The 18,715-nt window shown below is 36.3% G+C and overlaps 2 protein-coding genes across 12 annotated transcripts in view; one reads left to right on the top strand and one right to left on the bottom strand.

The window, feature by feature from the left end:
- The window catches only part of LOC100989812 (olfactory receptor 2L13), a 174,767-nt gene that overhangs the window by 150,250 nt on the left and 5,802 nt on the right, over nucleotides 1–18,715 (top strand). The gene's annotated exons all lie outside the window — the stretch shown is intronic.
- On the bottom strand, nucleotides 3,287–18,715 carry LOC117977749 (olfactory receptor 2T12). Its single transcript, XM_034950535.3, has one exon. It carries the CDS (start codon nucleotides 6,054–6,056, stop codon nucleotides 5,094–5,096), a length of 963 nt encoding a protein of 320 aa, XP_034806426.3. The 5' UTR covers nucleotides 6,057–18,715; the 3' UTR covers nucleotides 3,287–5,093.

Here is an 18,715-nt window from a genome sequence, read left to right as displayed (position 1 = left end):
ACAAACAAAAACACTAAAATGATTTCCAATATATTTTTATAATGAAAATTAAATCTGTGATAAAATAAACTACATACTTATCAGAATAAAATTATTGGTAATGCCAAGTGCTAAATAAGATGCAATGCAACTGGGTATTTCAAAAATTGCTAGTAGGAATAAAAAATGGTACAGCTGGCTGGGCGCGGTGCCTCACACCTGTAATCCCAGCATTTTGGGAGGCTGAGGCGGGTGGATCACGAGGTCAGGAGATCGAAATCATCCTCGGCAATATGATGAAACCCCGTGTCTACCAAAAATACAAAAATTAGCTGGGCGTGGTGACGTAGTCCCAGCTACTCGGGAGGCTGAGGCAGGAGAATCACTCGAAACCAGGAGGCGGAAGTTGCAGTGAACTGAGATCGCGCCATTGTATTCCAGCCTGGCAACAGAGCGAGACTCCATCACACACACACACATACACACACACACACAAACTAAGTACAACTGTTTTGGAAAAAAAAGGGGCAGTATTTTATGCAGTTAAATATATATTTATTATACCACACCAGGATGGCAGTGATTCGTTTTACAACCAAATGTTCCTGGATCGTTATCCTAGAGAAATAAAAACTTACAGTCATTTAAAAACCTGTACATGAAGGTCCATAGCTATGGACCTTCACTTGTAATAGCAAAATCTGTAAACAACACAAATGTTCTTCAATACAAATGTATAAACAAACTTTGGTACAATTAGACACTAGAATGCTATTCAGAAAATAAAAAGAACAAATTATTGACACATATGATAACTTGGATAGAGCTCAAGGGCATTGTACTTTGTAAAAAAAAGAAAAGTTAATCTCTAAAGTTTACATAATGTATGTTTTATATCTATATCTGTATCTATGCAATGAAATTATAGTGATGTAGAACAGATCATTGGTCTCCAGACGTTAGGAGGTTTGGGGATAAGATGTGACTGACTATTGAGAAATAACAAGAGGAAGTTTCTCTGTGGTAATAAAACAGTTCTGTATCCTGATTGGGGCGAAGGTTACATAAATCTACACATGTGATAAAAATTTCATAGAATTTTACAAACACACACACACAATACATTTAACAACTGGTGAAATTTGAATGAGTTAATAGTATTCTACCAAAATGAATTTCCTGGATTTGATAATGTACTATGGTTATATAACATAGTAACATTGGGACAAGCTGGGTGAAGGGTATACAGAAATTTTCTGTACTTTTTTTAATGTCCTAAAACTCAACACACAAATAACGGCAACAAAAATTCAATGCAAAAATTGTAATAATAAAGCAAAAAAGTAATCTTTAAGTTATGATTTTTCCCTAAATTGAGCTAAATACTTACTGCAATCTGAATTTAAAAATTTCAGCATTTTTTGTGTGTGAAAATGGAAGCAGAGTCTAAAATTTCTACAGGAATGAAAAGAATCAAAAACAGGAAAACTTGAAAACAAAAAGAAAGAAAAAGAACAAGATAGGATGATTATTCTACCTAATATGAAAATGTTTTATAAGGCTACAGAAATTAATATAATGTGATATCTGTTCAGTAATAGAAATATAGACAAAGGGTAAAAAATAGCCAGTCTATTAATTGCCCCACATAGATACATAATTAATAACAATACCTAATCTGTCACTGAGGCCTTTTCAATAAATGATGCTGGGTCAGTTTGTAATGATCCTACAACATATATGCAAAAACTAATTGGAAAAGAATTACAATGTTAGCATAGTAGACTATCTTTATGACTTGGATTAGGCCAAGATTTCTTAAAGAAGACCAAAAGAAAAACCACAAAATAAAAGATTGATGAATTTATCTTCATGCAACTAAAACTTTCTGCTCATGAAACAGCTCCATTATGAATAAAGATGCAAGCCACACATTGGAAGATATTGCGCAAAATATTGATATCCAACATGCACAAGGAATTCTTAACAAATCAGCAAGAAGAGTCAGCTCTCCCTCCCCACCAATATGTTAGAATAATGATTTCCTTTGTGAAGGTATCGACTTGGAAGAGACAAAAGGAAGACATAAAGGGAACTAGATGATCTTTTTCGTAGTTACACAGATACATATTTTTTTTACATCTGTAAAAAAAATTATCAAGCTGTACAATTAAGATTTGCATTAACTGTATTAAATAAATCTGTATTAATGTAAATAAATTGCACTTTGAAGATGAATGAATTCTTTTTTTCATTGCATTAGGTATTTATTTTAATTTATTAGAATTATACTTTAAGTTCTGGGGTACATGAGCAGAACGTGCGGGTTTGTTGCATAGGAATACACATGACATGGTGGTTTGCTGCACCCATCAACTCATCATCTACATTAGGTATTTCTCCTAATGCTATCCCTCCCCTAAACCTCCACCTCAAAGAGGCCCCGGTGTGTGATGTTCCCCTCCCTGTGTCCATGTGTTCTCATTCTTCAACTTCCACTTTTGAATGAGAACATGCAGTGTTTGGTTTTCTGTTCCTGTGTTAGTTTCCTGAGAATGATGGTTTCCAGCTTCATCCATGTCCCTGCAAAGGACGGAAACTCATCCTTTCTAATGGCTGTATAGTATTTGTGGTGTATATGGGGCACATTTTCTTGAGCCAGTCTATCACTGATGGGCATTTGTGTTGGATTCAAGTCTTTGCTATTGGGAATAGCTGCAATAAACATACGTGTGCATATGTCTTTATAGTAGAATGGTTTCTAATCCTTTGTGTATATACCCAGGAATGGGATTGCTGGGTCAAATAGTATTTCTGGTCCTAGATCCTTGAGGAATCACCACACTGTCTTCACACTGGTTGAACTACTTTACACTCCCAACAACAGTGTTTGTTTCTGGGTGCTAGAGCTTCGTATATTCAAAGTAACTCCTCATTCGAAATTTTGTTTCTACCATTCATGGGCTTGTATAATCTGTCTCTATCAGGTACTCCTTTTTTAACTTAGAGATTCATGAGAACCATATCAGCTCATTTTTAAACACACAATGGGAAATCACTAAAAGCTTCCAGGGACAATGTATCTTCAATATAAGTGTCTGAAAGCTAATCCACCATTTTGAAGATTTTGAAGATTTTCTATGCAAACCTTTATTAAGAAATTCAGAGTAGAAACATCTGCAAATTGAAAATGCAATAAGAAATGAACATATTTCTAAAATTATTTAAAACTTTTATTTTATATTTAATTTCATTGTGGTCAGATAACAAGTCTGAAATACCACTTCTTTGAAACATATTTCTATTTTTATAGGTATTTTGTGCATTTTTATTAATGTCTTACATTTGCTTGGAGATAAAGTTCATTCCGTTTTTGTTGTTGTCGTCGTTGCTGTTGCTTTCGCCTGTATATTAGGCTTAATTTTCTGGTTAGAATTTTTTATTCTTCCAAATTTTTATAGGCCTCATTTACCATTTTTCAGCTCAATATGTTTTAAAATAATTTCTCTGATGGTGAATGAACCTGGTATGAGTAATGAAATTTCCGCGACGACATGTACTTGTGTAATTTTCATTCATTCTAAAAGAAGATTGTTTAGATGGTATAAATGACAGAATGTATGCAGTTCTGTTCCTTTCTCACCCTAACACTGGGTAAGGAGATAATTAAAAAGAGTAGCAAACTTTTAGTCTTAAACAAATGATGCTCTCTCCTGTCATCCTCAACTCTTCCAAGGAGACAAGTGTTTACTGAATAACCTTCTCTTGAGACATGGGCTCAGGATTTACATGCACTGGTTAAGGTACTATCTTAAATATATTACTGCTTTGGAAACTGAAGCTCTATATGAAGCAGGAAACTCCTCTCATTTGTTCTAAAACAAACCCCTTTTGAAATTCAGGATGGTCTGAAATGGCGGGTTAACTTTCAGACACTTATATTGAAGATACATTGTCCCTGGAAGCTTTTAGTGATTTCCCATTGTGTGTTTAAAACTTATATTATTTCTTAAGTGTGTTTTACCTACAGGAAATATAGGCTTTATCATAAAACTCTCTAAGACAATGTGATAGCCTGTCTCTGATTGCAATTTGGCTTTGATAACCACAGCTTTCTGCCATCATTATCTAGCTTGTGTCTTCATAAATAAAATAGTCTTCTTTTTTTGTTTTGCAAACCCCAAACCTTTAGAAGGTGTCCCAAATTTTTCATTAGAAATATCTCTACTCACCTATGCCTTCGCAGAAGTAAGGTGACTCAATTATGTATAAGGTTGTTGAGTGTTACTCAGCTTTGATAACTCATTGTTAGTAACTGTTAACATTCAGCATGATTATGCAATTAAGAGTTCATATCCATGGATCTATGTCCATAAGTCAAGGTAACCTTAAAACATGTGTAGAAAAAAGAACTTAGTTGTAGTTTAAAGCAATTTTCCAATGCAATTACAGTGAGACTCTGGGAAAAGATAAATATTGCTTAAATGAAAAATTACATAAATTTTAAAAGGTTTGCCTTTAAACACCAAATAAAAACAGACTGTGGAATAAATACAAAAGAAATGTGACAATATAGCAGTTACATTTGAGTTGTGTACCTCCCCTTTTTCATGCAACTATATTTTAAAATATAATTTTAAAATAATGTGATTTGTCTTTGGTGGAATCCTCATATTTAGTTTTTAATCATAGAGCATACACATAGAAAATAACACTTAAAATACGTTATTGAACAGAAATAAACTTTTCCAGGTTATGGTACAAGCTCTGGAGTCACTTTTTAATATTTCCGCGCTATGTGAAATTGGGAACAATATTTAACTTTCCATTGTTAATTTCTTTTTTTAGAAAGTGGGTTATATTGTCAACAGTACTTATATTATGGGGTTGTTTTAGGATACAAAGTAATATATAGATTTTACTTCACTTGAAGAAAAGTACATAAATGCTCAAAAATGAAATCTCTCAATACAATTAGCTCACTTCATTCTTAAAAATATCTTATTATATCAATGCACAAACTTAATTTTCTGTTCATGAACTACTAAAGGGAGAGAATTACAATGTGTTAAAATGTTAATAAATTCAGGAACTTAGAGTCATTTGACACTAGATCATCTTGACCTGTGGGCCTCATTTTGCTGGTGTTTCAGGTTTACACATGTCCCCAGCCACCGTTTCAGGGCTTCCTTGACCTCACTGTTCCTCACACTGTAGATGAGGGGGTTTAGTAAAGGGGTGAACATACTATAGAAGGTTGACACAACCTTGTCGTGGTTAGTGGACCTGTGGGATTTGGGTCTCATATAGGTAAAAATGCCAGCTCCATAAAAGAGTCCCACCACAGCCACATGTGAAGAGCAGGTGGCAAAGGCCTTCTTGCGGGCTTCTGTAGGGCGCATGTGCAGAACAGCAGCGAGGATGAGACCATAGGAGGACAGGATGAGGGAAAAGGGGACCAGGAGCATTAACACACAGCAGATGTACATGGCGTTTTCGAAGACTGAAGTGTCAGCACAAGCCAAACGAACCAGCGTGGGGGCCTCGCAGAAGAAGTGATCGATCTCGTGTGCACCGCAATATGGGAAGTTCAGGGTAGCAACAGCCTGCAGGAGCCCGTCAGCTGCACCCAGGAGCCAACACGACATGGTCATCCTCAGGCACAGCTGCCAGCTCATGAGAGTGGGATATCGGAGTGGGTGGCAGACAGCCGCATAGCGGTCATAGGCCATGGCTGCTAAGAGGAAGCACTCTCCACCACCCAGTGTGGGGAGGAAGAAGATCTGCACACCACAGCCAGCGCGGGAGATGGCCTTATTTCCGGTCAAGTAGTCAGCCGCCATTTTGGGCACAGTGGTGGAAACCAGCATCACGTCCATGAGGGAGAGTTGGCTCAGGAGGAAGTACATGGGCGTGTGGAGCCGGCGGTCCCGGTGAATCAGGAGAATCATGAGGGCATTGCTAAACAGGGAGGTCAAAACGGTGGCCAGAAGCATCATGAAGAGGACTTGGTGGGCTCTGGTGTGGTTAAAGAGTCCTAGGAGAATAAAGTCTGGGGTAGTATTTCTCATCTCCATAATTTCCCCTGGTGTGATGGTGCAAATGGAAAAATAGAGAAGGAAGAGGCTTTTATCATCTGAATAACGAGCTAATTTCCCTCTTTTTTTCGTAGAAAATTCACAAATGTCATGGTTTGAATATTTTTTTTATCATACTTTAAGTTTTAGGGTACGTGTGCACATTGTGCAGGTTAGTTACATACGTATACATGTGCCATGCTGGTGTGCTGCACCCACATGGTTTGAATATTTTAGACTTCATCTCAGACACAGATGGTCTCATTCAGGGACCTCCAGAAAGGCAGTGCCAAGGACTCATTAAATTACTACATCCAGCATGTGAGCATTCAGATGTGAGCAGCCACAAACACACAGTAACACTAGCATCTTTGAGATGATACCTTGTCTGTGACTAATAACAACACTTCATTTTTAAGTTGTTTCCTGTCCTATACTTACTCCAAGTACTACTTACTCATTATAGTTACTGCTATTCTCTTCCAGCATTTACCAACATCAAAGATTCTCTCATGCCATCAGGGAAATAAACAGAGATTATAGGACAATAAAACAGGCAAAATAGGCAAAGATTCTACCTAATCAAGCCTGTGCCAAGCCTTGTCGGTTGCATTACTGTCTTCCCATATGCACTCCCCTTATTTTACATACTATTTAAAGTATCTTTCTCATGTGATTGCCACAGCCCACTGACTCCTTGACTGCAGACCTGCACTGCCTCCATTATAACTTTAAACCACCCTCAAACTCATTTTATTAATGCAGAACTCATGGATAAAAAAGCACTGGACATGGCATTAAAAAGTCCATGTCAAAAAATCACTACTGTCCAAACCACCATCGCCCTGGTATACTTATGTAACAAACCTGCACGTTTGGCACATGTATCCCAGGACTCAAATAAAATAATAAAATAAAATAAAATAAAATAAAATAATAAAATAAAAAAAGTGTGCAGAGAAGCACCAAAAAAAAAAAAATCACTACTGTCTAGTTATCTTTTTCCAGATTACAGTAGGTGTACCACTGCTAGTATGTGTCATGATTTTAGGAAGTATGTGAAATAACATATTCTACCTGCAAAGTTACATAACTTGTATTTGTGCTAAGAAAAAAAGTAAACATGAAAGCATGGGAAAAAAAGAATCATTTCTGTCATTTTACATTATAAGGACAAAGTTATATAACATTTCTGTTTTGTTTTGTTTACTTAAATGTTTTTAACCAGTGGTCCCCAAACTTTTCTACCAATGGGGGTTGTGGGAGAGGGGATGCTTTCGGGATGATACTGTTTCACCTTGGATCATCAGGCATTAGATTCTCATAAGGAGCATGTGATCTAGATCCCTCACACATGCAGTTCACAATAGGGTTCACACTCCTATGAGAACCTAATGCTGCTGCTGATCTGACAGAGGCAGAACTCAATGGGTAATGCTTGTTCACCTGCTGCTTACCTCCTGTGCAGGCCAGGTCCTAACAGGCCACAGTCTAGCACTGAACTTTCTAAAAAGATTACTAAAAAAAATTACATGAGTTTTGCATATCGGAGTTTGAAAATAGTTTTTTAAGCCATAGTGCATATTGAAACAAAATTTTTATTTTTAATTTAATTTTTTAGTTTAGATCATTTTATGTTGCCATTTTTTCATATATTCAGAAGCTTAAAAATCACAGCATAAAATATTAATTAGATTAGTGAGCTGAATACTATATTGACATGATGGTGAAAGTCTAAGATTTGAAAATTCTTAGACTTTCTAAATGGTTATACTTTTTCAGAATTGAATTCTCTTCTCTACAGGTGGAGGCAAAGAGTAAATATCGCTTTAATTTGGAACCATTGCTCTTTTCTTTAACATTAAAATGTAACAAAAATAAATAAACCTGTATTATCCTAAGCTGTGAAAAATTATGATGTATAATATTGTTATAGATTAGACTTTTCAGCACATTGTATCGGTCAGATAATTTAATAGAAAAGTTATTTAACTTTATTAATTCTTCTTTCAGGTATACGGAGGTATTGCATCTTGATTGTTTTTACTAATTACCATTTTTGAATAAAGGATTTTTTGGCGTTTTAAATATACAGCTATATTTATTTGTCAAGTGGAATATTTGTCTCTCATTTAAAGGCTGTATTAACTCAGCAAATTATAAGAATGTGAACAAATGCTGATAAATATTTCTTCTTTAAGTCAATTTGTGGGCTGATATTAATTCTAAGCTATTAAATAGGATACCTGGATTTAAATAAAACATTTTAATACTTTTGTATTTTTATGTATAAAATATATATATTTTTATATATTTTTCCACATACACTTATATATACATTTCTATTATATATATTTATATTTATTTCTATTTGTCTTTCTTAGCTCTTCTAGGCACTTTATTTAGAAATAGCTGAGGAATGTTGTGTCTATTAATGTCAAAACCATGCCCTTTCTGAAGCTGGTAGGTAAACCGATTATCGTCCCCTTCCCCACCTTCATGCTTACTTGAAAACACACACAGATCACTGTTCGGGAACATTAGAGTTCCACTCAACAATCTCCTTCTCTCTTCTTTCTGGCATCCTACCCTCCACAAAGGCAGTGTCTCTATGTCCACAAGCTGTTGATATAACATGGAGAAATTATTGAAACAGCCATACTCTTCAGTAAAAAAAAAAAATCTTCTAATACAAATTCAATCATTTGACCTAATTAACTGCTTTATTCAAGAATTTTTGAATTGGTGTTCTGGGTAGACACAGACTGCGTCTTACATTTTCAAAACACCCTGTGGATGACAGGACAACATTTAATTTGTGTGATTTGTGCCTGCAACTTTACAAAGGTTACTTTGCAATTCAAAATTCATATATAAAATGCTGAATACATAATAAATACAAGTAATTTGAAATTACTACCTAAAATTAAAGAAAAATAATTATCAAACAAATTGACTCACCTTTGCAGTAGAGAATCACAGCCATTGTGACATATATATGGGACTGAATCTTTCTGATGGGTTGAGTACAAATGTTTGCTTAACCTCAGTATTGTGGCTACTGCTTTGTGCTTTTTGCTCTATTTAGTTAAAAATCCTCTGTGGTCACTGAAAGTTTCTAACAACCAAATATCTTCCCTGGAGCTATGCCACTTGGAAAGGTATATCATCTTTGGCAAGGGAATACAGATTAAAGTATTTCCTAAGGGTAAATGAATGTAATGAACAAATTATCACCCAAGTTTTGCTAAAAGCAAAAACACTCTGAATGGGAATGTGAACAGATATGTCCCTTGTAAGGATAGCAAGCACAATGAATTAGTGAAGTGAAAGCCTAGAATTCTGATCATTGATAATCCTTGAATATATGTGACTTAATTACCTGAAATAAATTTTTAAATTTTCTGAAATTGTATCATGAAAATAATAATAGATTTTATTTATTGAACATTTCTACATGCTAGTGAATATGCTCGGCATTTTACATGCATTTACATGCGTGCTATTTAATCTTTTAATTAACTGTTTGTTCTAAGAATTTTTACATTAATATAGCAATGTAAACAATGTTAATGGTTTTAAATACCATACCTATATTTAACTATCACGAGGTAGCAGAGCGGAAGAACTTTAATGTTCAAATCATAGATTTGTAGTTCTTAAAGGTTGAGGAACATCTGAATCACTCAGAATACTTAGGAATTACACTTTGAGAAACACTGCCTTTTATAAAAAAAAAAAATCTGAAGGTGAATTTCGACTATTTTGAACTGGGCCCCAATGCTTGGATAGCCTATAAACTAATCAATTCCCAACTTTACATGTTTAAATGTTTTTGTGTTTTGTTTTTAATCTCACTTCTATTTCTTACGCATTTCATGATTTTGGATAAAATGATCTTCATGTTCCTTTCCTATAAAAGATGCATAATAAAATTGCTTACTTTGTAGCAATATAGGAAGGAATAAATAAAATATTGGTAAATGTTCTGGGAGAGTATCTGGCCCATAGTATATTCTCCATCCATGTTCATTGATATCATTATTGTAATTGTTCTGAAATAAAAAACAATCCCTGCAAGGCAGAGTAATGTTGATTCTGGCCTACATATTATAAAAAGTTATCTAAAACAAGATAAGGGCAGGGTAGCCTGTTCTTTCGGTGTTTAATAGTCCTGCTCAAAGACTATTTAGTGCTCTGGGTGAATGCTTCTGTGTTTGGTTTGCCATTTACCATAAATTACGGCCCAGAATCTGTGAAGTTGTTTTGTCAAGTAGACATGTAAAGAACTTCTGTCCATGCCATATTAGATATCAACCAGTTTTATACTAATGGAAAACAAAACAAAAATAATGAATTTTTTTTTGAAATCAAATTCGCAGTGTCTTTTCCAATACCGCTTCTCCAACTCTCACACCAGCTAGGTGTCTTACTATTCAATTTAATCCTGACACTGACCGGAGTCTGGAGCATCAGACTCCAGATGCTGATGGAGTCAATCCCACAAGACTGCCTTCTCTTCAGATGCCAGTCTCAAGTAGGGGATATCCAGGTTACCTCTACCTGATTTGGATACAAACTTGGAGGATCTCACAACCACTCTGCTTCAGGTTATATAACTGGCTGGAATGAAGCATGGAAATGAGGAAAATGCTACCCTTGCTATTATAGTTTATTATAAAGGATGCAAATGAAGAATCAAATGAAGAGGTACATCTGGGAAGCTCTGGAAGGGTCCCAAGCACAGGAGCTCCTGTGCCACCCTCTGGGCAAGTAAATGTGTTTGCTAACTCAGAAGCTCCCTGAACCCTGTCATTATGGGTTTTATGGTGGCTTCATTATATAGGCATTAATGTGGCTGTTGGTAATTAACTCAATCTCCAGCCCCCACCTCCCCAGAAGTTGAGTCATGGGGCTTGAGATGGAGCAGGGAGCCCTCTTAGTGACCTGTAAGTTCCTCCAAGTGCAGAGATAAAGGAAAAGCTTAAGTTCCTTCAGGGAAATTCCAGGCACCTAGCTAGTCCTGAGAAATAAATGAGCAACTTGCTAAGTAAGAAGATAATAGCCTAGTATAATTGCCAAGGAAGTTAAAATCACAGGATACTTAGTTCCTTTATAAAAACTAGAGATAACAGCTTAACATTTGTCCCTGAGTTGTTTTTCAGAAACTTGGAATCCCGCTAAATAGCTCTACTGGCACATAGACCTCAGATAAAGAGGAACTGAGGACAGAACTTGGACAACCATGTTTTCTTCTGAATTTCTTCCTGAAGGTCCTGGAGGAAGTCACACCCATGGATGAGAGTTAACATTGTTTTCTGCTGACTCTAATTGTTTAGACAAAGCTTTACTTCCTTAACCAATCACAAATCAGAAATTTTTTGAATCTCCGTATGATGTGTGGGCCCCCCACTTTGAGATGTCCCATTTTTTCAGGTTAAACCCATGTATAACCTCCATATATTGATTTATGACTTTTCCTGTAACCTCTTCCTCCTTCCCTTTAAAAACTTACCTGTAGCCATCCATCAGAGAGTTCAGGTCTTAAGCATTAGCTGCTCACTTCTCCTTGCTTGCCCCCCTGTAATAAATTCCTCCCTTTCTCTTGCTGCAATCCCCATGTCAGCATTTGACTTTGCTGTATCAGGCAGGCTGACTTGAGTTTCGTTTGGTAACATCTCTGTAGACTTGGGGTGTGCCACTCTCAGGGTATGTAAATGTGTTTGCTAACACAGAAGCTCCCTGAACCCTTTCGTTTAGTATATTTTTTAATTTCTAGTTTTTGGGGTATATGTGCAAATTTGTCATACAGGTAAATTGTAGGTCACAGAGGTTTCATGTACAGATTATTTTGTCATGCAGGTAATAAGCATAGTACCCAATAGGTGGTTTCTCATTGTCTCTCACCTTCCACCCTCAAGTAGGCCCTGGTGTCTGTTGTTTCCTTCTTTGTGTCCATGTGTACTTAATGTTTAGCTACCACTTATAATGAAAACATGCAGTTTTTGGCTTGTAGTTCCTTGGTTGCTTTGCTTAGGCTAATGGCCTCCACTTCATCCATGTTGCTGCAAAGGACATTATCTCAGTCTTTTTGTGGCTGCATAGTATTTCATGGTGTATATGTACTACATTTTCTTTATCCAATCTACTATTGATGGGCATGTAGGTTGATTCCATGTCTTCGCTATTGTGAATAGTGCTGTGATGAACATACATGTGCAGGTTACTTTGTTGTAGAACAATGTATACTCCTTTGGGTATGCAAGTAATATTGAGATGGGTGGCTTGAATGGTAGTTCAGTTTTAAGTTCTTTGAGAAATCACAAAGCTGCTTTCCACAATAGTTGAACTAATTTACATTTGCACCAGTAGTGTATAAGCATTCCCTTTTCTCTGCATCCTCACCATGTGTTATTTTAAGATTTTTTTAGTAAAACCCATTCTGACTGGTTATGAGATGGTATCTCATTGTGGTTTTGATATGCATTTCTCTAATGATTAGTAATGTTGAGTACTTTTTCATATGCTTATTGGCAACATGGATGTCATCTTTTGAAAAGAGTCTACTAATATTCTTTGCCCACTTTTTAATGGAGCTGTTTGATTTCTGCTTGATTTGTTTAAATTTCTTTATAGATTTTGGATAGTAAACTTTTGTTGCATGTATATTTGCAAATATTTTATCCCATTCTGTAGTTTGTCTGTTTATTCTTTTGATAGTTTATTTTGCTATGCAAGAGCTCTTTAATTAGTTTCCACTTGTTAATTTATGTTTTTGTTACAATCAATTTTAGTATCTTCATTGTAAAATCTTTGCCAGGTCCTATGTCCAGAATGACATTTCCTAAGTTATTTTTCAGAGTACTTAGAGTTTTAGGTTTTATGTTGAAGTCTTTAATCCATCTGAAGTTGATTTGTGTATGTGATATAAAAAGGGTTCCAGTTACAATCTTCTGCATTTGACTAACTAGTTATCCCAGCACCATTTATTGAACAGGAAGTCATTTCCCCATTGATTATTTTTGTTGGCTTCGTCAAAAATCAGATGGCTCTAGGTGTACGGCATTATTTCTGGGCTCTCCATTCTGTTCCATTGGTCTGTGCATCTGTCATTGTACCATTAACATGCTGTTTTGATTATTGTAGCCTTGTAGTATAGTTTGAAGTCAGGTAATGCTATGTCTCCAGCTTTGTTCTTTTGGCTTAGGATTGCCTTGGCTATTTGGGTTTTATTTATTTATTTTTATTCCATATGAATTTTAAAATTGTTTTCTCTAATCCTGTGAGGAATGTCATTGATAGTTTGACCTAGGAATAGCATTGAATCTGTAAATTGCTTTGGGCAGTATGGCCATTTTAAGAATGTTGATTCTTCCTATCCATGAACATGGAAAGTTTCTCTATTTGTTGGTGTCTCTCCAATTTCTTTGATCAGCATTTTATATTTCTCATTGTAGAGATCTTTCACCACCGTCGTTAGCTGTATTCTTTTCATGGCCATAGTGAATAGGATTGAGTTCCTGATTTGGCTCTTACCTTGGCTGCTATTGGTGTATAGAAATGACACTGACTTTTGTACATTGATTTTGTATGCTGAAACTTTGCTGAAGTTGTTTATCAAATCAGGGAGCTTTTGGACAGAGACTATGGGGTTTTCCAGATATAGAATGGTATCATCTATGAAGAGAGATATGTTGACTTCCTTCCATCCTGTTTAAATGCTTTTCATTTTTCACTCTTGCCTAATTGCTCTGGCTAAGACTTCCTACATAATACATATTAATACTTAATGTGTATGCACCTAACAACATAATGTCAAAATAGATGAGGCAAAAACATATAGGACAACAAAACAGAAATAATAAATCTGCAATTAAAGTTGGATATTCAGCACCCCTCTGTTAGTAATTGATAGATCCAGAGGCAGGAAAACAGTAAGAATATAACTGAACAGCACCATCAACCAACTTGATCTATTTCACATCTGTGGACTACTCCATTCAACAACATTAGAATACACATTTATCAAAGTACACCACATTCTGGTCTATAAAACAGACTTTCACAAATTATACCTGCCTCACAGTCTTCTTAGAAGGGTTACACTGGTTAAACCAAAACTTTATAGTCACTAAGAAATTGTAAAGAATCTCTCAACTCATTATAAGCTCCCAGGCTTCATGGAGACACCATCACAGAGTAATTCATTACATCCTGGATTTTTTTTAATTGATGGCACCTACTGAAACCCCTTGTCTATAATATCCATCACCGCTCCGACTTGATAATGAGTAACTTCCATCTCTGCAGAAAGAAAAGATGCTCAATCTTTGGTCAAAGCCTCCAAGGAGTATGATTGAATCTTTGACAGCCATATTTTCCTCTAAAGAATTTATGTTTCTGTGCAGATGAAGATGGAAATGGAAATGTAAAGAGGAGATGCTGAGAGTGGCTGAGCCTTGTGCAAAAGTAGAGAGTGGGTTTAGGCAGGAGCACGGTCACTTCATACACTGTCACAGCAAACAAGGCTGAGTATATGGTACAGAATGAGGGAGGCTGATACAGTTCATGGAAGAAAAGTTTGAAATCTGATTGTTTTATTAACAGGTTTGTTTATTTTTCCCAGAGGAGTCTAAGAGCTGTGGAAGTGGGGTAAGGTTTGGGGAAAGCAGGAGGAGGCATGGATCACTACTTTTTAGAGAAAGTCTGCAGAGAACAAGAACATACTGTGACGTGGCAAAAGGGCCATGAGATTTGTATTCATAAATCTGAGATGTATTGTCATAAATTTGAGGTGAGATGCATCATCATATATTGGACTTTCCTCAAGTCACGTTTCATTGCTGTGTATGGATCTCACAGGGAGGGTAACAGGCTGAGAATGAGTTTTACCTGGGTTTGAGTTTTGCATTGAGTTAAATGCAAGCAGCACCACATTGCATCAGGGAAAAACATAGAAGTTACCAAAGACTAACAAGAGCAATAAAAAAATCTGTATGCGATCATAACTGGTCCACTCTTCTTATTTAAAGCACTAGAATAGCTTTGTCCAGTTTCGTACTTCATCGTATTTGCATACAGTATTTATTGAGTCTCATCTCATCATCTCCTAGGACAAAGGGTGCCAAGATAATTCAAGAATCCAGCATTACTTTAGTTCCAGTTCCATCCATGTTGTTGCAAATGAAAGGACTTCACTCTTATTTTTTTTTATGGTTGAATAGTGTTCTATGTATCTAGTAAATTTTCATTATCCATTATATTACATGAAATAAGCCAGGCACAGAAAGACAAACTTTGAGCATTCTTGCTCATATGTGGAAGCTAAAATTAAAAATTAAAAAATAATAAATATAGTAGAATGACTGTTACCAGAGGCTCGGCAGAGTAGAGTACAGTGGGGAATAAACTGGAGATGATTAATGGGCTCAAAAATACAGTTAGGATGAATAAGACTTAGAATGTAGTAGCACGACAGGATGACTATAGTTAACAATAATTTATTGTATATTTCAAAATAACTAAAAGTGGAATTGGAACGTTTCTAACAGAAAAAAGTAATAAATGCTTGAGGTAATAGATACCCCAAATACCCTTATTTGCTCATTACACATTGATTGCCTGTATTGAAACATCACATGTACCTCATGAATATATGCAACCATTAGATAATCATAATAATTCTAAAAAATTAAAGGAAAAAAACAAAGAACATGGATATTAATTTTATAGCATTATTTCTAATTTCTGACATAAAATATAGCAGTTAGTGTCTTCAAAGATAAAAAAAGAACAATATAACCCCAAAAAAAGTGTTCTTTTCTAGTTAACCAATGTATGGATTAAAGAGGTTAAGAGATGCTACAGTTGATTGAGCCCTTCCTCTGCAACAGACACTATGTAAACATTTGGCATACATCATTCTATTTAATTATTAGAATGTCCCTCAAATTAGTCCAGTTGTAAAGATTAGTAACAGGCTGAAATCTTAAGTAATTTTCCCAACTCAGCTTCCTAATTAGTGGCATAGCTGTCAGACTAGAGTATTCTCTCCGACTCTAAATGCTCATTTTATCACTTTCTCTTTAAGAGTCAACTTTCACTTTAGTAGAATAGCTAAATGGATAAATATTTTCATGTATCAATTATCTACCCCCACCTAACAAGTAGAAGGAAGTGTTTTATCCTAGTATAATTTAATTTAGTCACAATCATCAATCATTCCCCCTGGAAACTCACTAGAGAGCGGACAGGAAACTATCCTTGGGACTAGTTCTGCTATTACTGAGTCGAGTACTTGTAAGTGGTTCCTGCACTTTTTAAATCCTGAATTCTCTAACTTACATGATGAGAGAATTTCCGTAAACATAATTTAACATCTTCTATAGCTCTGAAATCATGTACTGGAATATTAAATACACCCCTCTTTAGTCTGATTCTGGGTAGCAGCTGAATGCAGCAAAGTTGATTGGGTTGGTTGATTTGCTTTAAGTTCAGAATTTGAGTTCATCCCCAAATCAGCAAAGTCAAGTGAAGTGACCAAGGTTTTGGCCCCCGTGGACTTGGACACTGGAGATCAATTAGAGGAGAAAGAGGAATATCTAAGGGTTGGTGACTTAAGGTTCTGTGTGTAAAATATAGCCATTCATCCTTCTGTCTTCCAATGGTAGAACCTGAGGGACTTCAGTGTAAAATGCCTTATTCCGTTCTCACTGAAACAAGGTAAGAGGAAAGGAAGAGACTTTATCTAAACACTGCATATGCAAAAAGGATAATATTTCACAAGAGCTGGTGAAGTTGTTTTCTGATTTCACCATAAAGACAATGACTAGCTGTGGGAGCTGTAAGGAATGAATATTATAAAGTGTTACCTGGTGTTTCTTCCTCATGAATTTTGGCAGATAAAGAAGAGATTCTCACTTCAGAAAGAGTTTTGGTTTAATGCAGGGCCTATTGATCAGTGATATAATGTTATTGATAGCCTGATATACTATCAGAACATAGCTTGATGCTTACATGTTTTAAATAATTATATGGAATGTTTGCAGATTATGATGTCACTGTAAAACTGCTGCTTTTTTTTTTTTTTTTTTTTTGAGATGGAGTCTCACTATGTCACCCAGGCTGGAATGCAGGGTCACGATCTCAGCTCACTGCAACTTCTGCCTCCCAGGTTCAAGTGATTCTTCTGCCTCAGCCTCCCGAGTGGATGGGATCACAGGCGCATGCCACCATGCCTGGCTAATTTTTGTGTTTTTAGTAGAGATGGGGTGTCACCATATTGGTCAGGCTGGTCCCGAACTCCTGACCTCGTGATCCGCCCACCTTGGCCACCCAAAGTGCTGGGCTTACAGACCTGAGCCACTGTGCCTGGCCATAAAACTGCTTTTTCTACCACTATATAAACTGAAGAACTTTGGGCAAAGTGAGTCATAGTAATATAACTGAATTGAGTTGATTTGGGTTGGCTTTATCCTAGAAAGCTTTTTTGGAAATGTTTTCCTATCATCAGGAAACTCTCTGCTGCACAGGGAATAGACAGTTCCATATCAAATTGAAAAAGAAGGCCGGGCACGGTGGCTCATGCCTGTAATCCCAGCACTTTGGGAGGCCGAGGTGGGCAGATCATGAGGTCAAGAGATCGAGACCATCCTGGCTAACACAGTGAAACCCAGTCTCTACTGAAAATACAAAGAAAAAAAAAAAAAAATTAGCCGGGTGTGGTGGCGGGCGCCTGTAGTCCCAGCTACTCTGGAGGCTGAGGCAGGAGAAGGGCATGAACCCGGGAGGCGGAGCTTGCAGTGAGCCAAGATCAGGCCACTGCACTCCAGCCTAGGCGACACAGTGAGACTCTGTCTCAAAAAAAAAAAAAAAAAAAAAAAAGAAAAAGAAGAGTGAACTAAAAATGTAAAAGAAGGTAACATGAACTTGTTAGAGTTGCACTATATGCAGCTCTCAAACAATGTGACATTAATAAAAACATTTTCTCAGGGCGTGAGGGCTCTCCATGGTTAACACAGGGAATGGGCAAAGGACAGTGACAATTACTAAGGACCTACTATGTGCTGAACACACAGAACTGTGAATTCTCTTTATAGTTGTCCTATATGTTGTTGAGATTGAGGTAGCTGAGTCTATGACTATTTGCTATTGGTCTCCTGCTGATTGTCTAAAAGAGTTTTAAGAAGCATTCACTAATTGTAATTTTGCAAAATAAATTCAGGACCCTACACTTGCTACACTTACATTGTTAGTTTCTGTGAAATGAGGTGTTTTTTAACTCTATAAATTTCAGCAATGCATCTTTTAGAATGAGAAAGAAAATCAACTTTTTATCTGAGGAATAAGTAGCCCCCTTTAAATTATCAGGCCCAGCAAGATTGAAATGTGGCCGCAGTCACATCTCACTCTTTCTTGAGCTAGGTAATCATCTCCTGAATCTACGTGCTATGGGGGCTCTGGACTGACTTGTGGCAACTAACCATGAATTAACCTATCAATCCCCTAAACCACATATCCTATAGTTAAATAATGCATAACCAATCACTGATCAATGTTGTTGCTGAAACCAGTGAGACTTGCTGATAAATAACTTTAGAATTTGTCCCCTCCCCTGATTCCTCCCTTTCTTTACCTTAAAAACTTGGGTCTCTTCTTGT

The sequence above is a fragment of the Pan paniscus genome, chromosome 1 (assembly GCF_029289425.2).
Source record: "Pan paniscus chromosome 1, NHGRI_mPanPan1-v2.0_pri, whole genome shotgun sequence".
In the NCBI taxonomy this organism is placed as follows: Eukaryota; Metazoa; Chordata; class Mammalia; order Primates; family Hominidae; genus Pan; species Pan paniscus.
This window is presented reverse-complemented; position numbering and strand designations above follow the sequence as displayed.

What these genes read in the sequence shown, in the direction of transcription:
- LOC117977749 (XM_034950535.3), bottom strand. Translation starts at nt 6,056, where the DNA reads ATGGAGATGAGAAATACTACCCCAGACTTTATTCTCCTAGGACTCTTT.